Source organism: Ylistrum balloti, unplaced genomic scaffold (assembly GCF_031769215.1).
Source record: "Ylistrum balloti isolate Yb309-2 unplaced genomic scaffold, AGI_CSIRO_Ybal_v1 Utg370226, whole genome shotgun sequence".
Classification (NCBI taxonomy): domain Eukaryota; kingdom Metazoa; phylum Mollusca; class Bivalvia; order Pectinida; family Pectinidae; genus Ylistrum; species Ylistrum balloti.
In genome coordinates, this window is record NW_026782188.1 from 1,091,648 (window position 1) to 1,096,873 (window position 5,226).

Consider the following 5,226-nt stretch of genomic DNA (forward strand, 5'->3'; position numbering starts at 1 on the left):
TATCATAACGAGCCGATACAATGGACAATCCTCTGTTCACAAATCCAGTGATCCAAGATTAGGTATAATCTGTATGATTTTATATTTAAACAATCTATAAAGGTGATTTCTGTCAACGTTTGTAAGGTGAAATAATACACATGAAATTTTGCATTAAATACTATAGTGGCTAGTAATTAAGGTTGTTAACCACGAGTTATTTTCTCAAACATAAATTAGTTAGCCCCATCACCACAACACCATACATTCAAATATATCAACAGTAATTTATAACAGATAATCTGTATAAAACATTAACTTGTGTAAATAAAACAAACAGGTAGCCATGGCTACGACAACAATTAACCCTTGATGTATAGTTTTTAAATCACACACACAAGTAGGTAACTAATCGGACTCAGTCACATACTTAGGGGAATGCATGAAAAAACAGCCCCATTACTGTGTCATTGTTCTTTGTGCTTAATTATCTTCTATATCATCACTCCTGTCATCATAAAACACGTTCATAGGTATGATTACAACCTTGGCTTATTGTTTTATATATGTGGGGTTTTTTTTAATGAAAACATAGTTAGTTCCTATATTGAGTAGCACAGTAACACTTTAATGTTTTACAGAAATGTGATTAGCAGGTAACAAAGCTCTGTACCACACTGTGTTATATTCTTTATATGTACATGTACAACCATTAGGAACATGTACTCAGGACAATGTACACTGTACTACGTGCGTGTCACAAGGATATGCACCTTTATATGTTCTACACACGTTCAAGGAAGGAATGTACTTATACATGTATTAAGTATGCGTTACCAGGACAATGTGTATACTCGCGTAGCACTGGAATGTATATATACATCTGTATAAAATCTTGTCTGAGCTTCAATACAAAAAAAATAGGGAAATATTTATATAGCTACATACATATTGGAGTTTTGTAATGTAAATTTCAGGTTAACATACCAGTAACCAAGCGCTAACCTATCATTTAGATTTTTCTACTGAACCTTAATGATGACAAGAAAAAAGCAGACGTTTGTCACAGATAATTGCACTGACACACACGTGATCAAGTGAACCCATTCATCACAACCTAAGTAAAAGATAAGGAATATACACATTATCAATGAACTTCATAGAAAGACAAAAATAGCTCGCATTGTAGATAACTTATGACACGTGAACAATACACGTTACGTACAAACTACCATACAACTCGCAATGCGGACAAATCTTCATGCATTCCATCTATACAAGCACTTTGCAGAATAATAGTCAACCAAATATAGGTATGTGGAGGAAAAGATATTTTACCCGAACCCCAATTCTATAGCCTCGGATTGAATATCCATTATCCCACATATATTCTAAGTCACCTGTAAATATCAAAATTTAAACACATCCATCCCTTTATCAAATCATATAAAATAATTCCTTTTGTTCACGAGATGGAGTCAGTTACCGATGAAAAATGCATAATAATCATGACGTCATAATATGACGTCGTCCTCCCATTGTAATGTCATGCCATTAAGTTCGCGTTGAGGCTAGTTTTTTCCATATATTTCCATCCATACAAATCGCATTGCAGCCAAACTAATTTCTTCATAGCACGAAATCCACAATTTGCACCAATCAAGAGTCACCATAAATATATGACGTAATTTCACGTTGACACACACACTTCTCCTTGCAGATATCTTTTATCCATGTGTTTTTGAAAGCAGCACTTTTACACTCATACTACTGTTACTAGGCATTCTCATTTCCATCTGATGTAATATGAGTCCATTTCACCGGACTCGAGGTGAATATTTTGTTGACCAGTCATCTGTTTTTCTAAATGTACATGTGTTAACGTCATTTTATCTAGCTGGTCGACTTCAATGTCATTAAATATGGCTTTAAGGTCAATCGGTGCCTTACTGACGTCATTGTTTGCGAATACACACGAATTTCGTCTTTTGTGAAGTGTCACACCTGTTCCAGAGAAGCCTAGTCCATCCGTCATTAGCGTTTTCACGTTGGAGAAGATGACGTCAGGCGGTAATGTATGACGTAACATGGTGATAGAAGGAATAATTGAGGACTGTACCTGGGCTACTGTGAAAGTCTGAATGGGAGTCTGAAGGTGATCGTTTATCAAATGTGCAGTTAGAGAAGGAAACTCCACGAAGTCTTTGTTATCACTCTGTGAAGGCCTCGAGGAAGAAACGTGATCCAGTGACAACACCATTTTACTTGGAGCAGGTTTCTGATCCACAACTGCTTCTTCCAGACCCTTTCCTTTACTCATAGGTATGCGTTCCATCATGATATCGAGTTGCCCATCTCTCAGACTTGCGACGCCGTGAGGCTGGGCCACGTGTATAGTCAGTCGGCGCGACTTGTCCTCAAGTACCGCCATGGATGTGATTGGGTAGAAATTTGCCCCAACAGGAAGTTCACTTCTATAACGTCTGCTGACTAGTTGGAATCCATTGGAATCTGTGAAATATCGACCATATTCATTAACGATATCGGTCTTGAATCTCATCATCAACTCCACGTCTGGATTAGTATCGGGATTGAGGGTAGCTATATTATCGATGTATACAGACCTACCCTGAATACCTTCCGTATGATACAGTGTAACAACGTGGTGGAAGTGAGCATGAATTATCCTCACCTGAGTAACCATTTTACCAGAAACCACTACTACCGGACGCGCTGTTCCCAAAAGGCTTTCTATTCCTTTTATGGAAGTGCCAAAGGTATACGCGTTACTGTTCCCGGTCTGGTAGGTGACCCAGTCCAGGTTGAGGACGGCACACGAGACTTTGTCACACACTCGCTGAAGCGCTCCGGTGACGGAAGAAACTTCTGTGACCAGATGTGGAGTCTCGATCTTCAGCAATCTACTTGCATTTCCTTGGTGTTCTCGAACATCAAAAAGTGAAGGTTCTGGCAGCTTAAGTTTCCCGTTATACATGGAAATCGTAGGCATTATGATTGAAGGCGATTTAGATTTTTTAACAGTGTACGTTACGCAGGACAAAGGAGCGATAGAAAGCTCAAAATATACTCGATACGACTTAAGTACTGTTACTGAGCCCATGGTATTGTCAGCAATGTATGGATTAATCTGAACCGAGATAGATTTACCAGTTTCGTCAAAAATGTTCACATCCGGAACATTGACAAGAATGCTCTGTATTTCATTCCGTCTTTGTGTGTAGGCATTGATGAAGATGAGGTTAGATCCGCTCTCTCTGAGCTGTAAAACTTTGGGGTTGAGCATCGCATCTGGAGAAGACTGAATATAAAGAGGTTCTATGGGTGATCCTAGGGTTGACGTGGTTAGAAGCTGCTGCAGACTCTTGCCCAAAACCTGCTGTAACTTAGAAATGGCATCGAACACTCTTTTCTCGAAATCTAACACCGTTGGGTGAGCGGATGTCCCTGTTATGGCATCATGGTGCTGAACGAGCCCATGCGTTCGCCGGGCATTCTGAAGAGCTCCAAGAACTTCAGGAAGTCCTACATATACGTGACCATGCTGTTGTGAATGAACAATTGAATATGATGTCACAATTTCTGTGGCCTTAAGCAATTCAAGCAATGATCTGATCATCCGTTTATCGAAAGGTCTTGTGGTATAGTATCCACTCCAATATTCGTGATCACGATCTGTGTAGGTAAAGTAATCTCCAGTTATCACAGGTTCTGTTTTTCCATTTTCTTTTGACCTCTTTATTTCATTTTTTAACAAATCAAAATATTCACCGACAGTTCCAAATTTCATTTTTACGTTCCATTCCTTTTTAGAATTAACAAACATGATGAGACGCTTCATATTCGTATACTGTCGTTCCCATTCGTAATCACTGATGTAACGGAAGTCGTCCCCGTGTGGCATCAAAATGACATTGTGGCTATATTGAGTGGCCTTAAGTCGATACTGCTCGACAATTAATTTAGCTAGCTGTTCAAAGGTTTGTCCTCCATTTCCACGCTGGTAACCAAATTTCTGGTTGCTTTCTGGTGGGAAATCTGGTTCCCGAGCAAAATCCATCCGCTTACAAAGATTCATATTTGGACCACAGCTATACTCAATGTTATACAAAGTGTAAGGTTCCACGTGACACGTTATATCATGTATTCCGTGGAGGTCCCATGGCTGTCGCCAATTGTACGTGAGAAGTTGCCGATTTCCCATATAGGATTTAACAGCACCGTGTATACGTAGTATAGCCATGTTGGACATCCCGGACTTCTTCCACAGGTATGGTAGTGTTAAAGAATAACCGAACGGATCAATGGACCAGCTCGTATTAACGACCACTCCAAGATTGTCCTTAATCCACAGATGACCTTCGATTAATTGGTCAAGAACAGCTGTATAGTGAGTGGTCGCTTCGTCGACGGACACCCAGCCCCCGGACAGTATTTCCAGTTGACCATTTTTCAGAAGTGCCTTTAGTTGGGATCTTTCTTGCTGAGTAGCTTCTTGCCACCACATTTGTAAAAATATAGTCTCCGACCAGATCATCCGGAAATCAGGTGTTGCTGTGAGAAATTTGACAGTGTTGGATAAAATATGCTTTGTCCTGACATCATAGTAAGTCTTTAACGTCCAAAGCCAGCCAGGGTCGTTGTGAGAATGAGGGACAACAATGACAGTCAATGGTTCTGACTGATTCATGATTTTCTTAGACAGAGGGTCAGCAAAGACACGTTCTGTTTCATTGATAATGTATAAACCATTCCTCGGGTCTTTAGTAAACCTAACTTTGTCATAAAAATCCTCTACCATGTAAGTTGCAGTGGCTTTCTGTAATTGGCATGTACCTGTGGCGCCACCTTTGTGCATTCCAAGTGTCAAATCGGCAACAAGATCCCTCGATGGACCGTTACGTTCTTTAGGAGTTCTACTTAAAAGGCTGGTCGTTCCCTTGTAAAATGTCGCTACACCGACGAGAACAGCAACCATGACAACCGCCGTTACTAACCTCTGTTTATACTTCATGGCAGAATGATGACGTCAAAAACTCTATATCATCCAATTTCTGAAAGTACAGAGAAATACCAGTTTAAGTGTTGTCTTCTTTGAAATGAAATAGCCGCTATAAAAAGGTATATGTTATAAAGATTTGCAATGCCGAATAAGTGTTTGTAATTGAAAATCTGCAAACATATCGCTAACTATTATAATATCTCTACGGTTCCTAAACCGATATGCAA

The 5,226-nt window shown here is 39.6% G+C and overlaps 1 protein-coding gene across 1 annotated transcript; it reads right to left on the reverse strand.

Annotated features, from left to right (window-relative positions):
- Nucleotides 1-1,765: 1,765 nt before the first annotated feature.
- On the reverse strand, nucleotides 1,766-4,975 carry LOC132551917 (alpha-mannosidase 2-like). The gene is made up of 2 exons (XM_060216060.1): nucleotides 3,794-4,975; nucleotides 1,766-3,541 (listed from the first exon to the last, which is right to left on the reverse strand). The coding sequence occupies exons 1-2, from the start codon at nucleotides 4,973-4,975 to the stop codon at nucleotides 1,766-1,768; spliced, it is 2,958 nt and encodes a 985-aa protein (XP_060072043.1).
- Nucleotides 4,976-5,226: the final 251 nt, after the last annotated feature.

What these genes read in the sequence shown, in the direction of transcription:
- LOC132551917 (XM_060216060.1), bottom strand. Translation starts at nt 4,975, where the DNA reads ATGGTTGCTGTTCTCGTCGGTGTAGCGACATTTTACAAGGGAACGACC. An exon ending in ATTCTAAAAAGGAATGGAAC is followed by an intron (nt 3,542 to 3,793) that starts GTAAAAATGAAA and finishes CATTCACAACAG; the next exon opens with CATGGTCACGTATATGTAGG.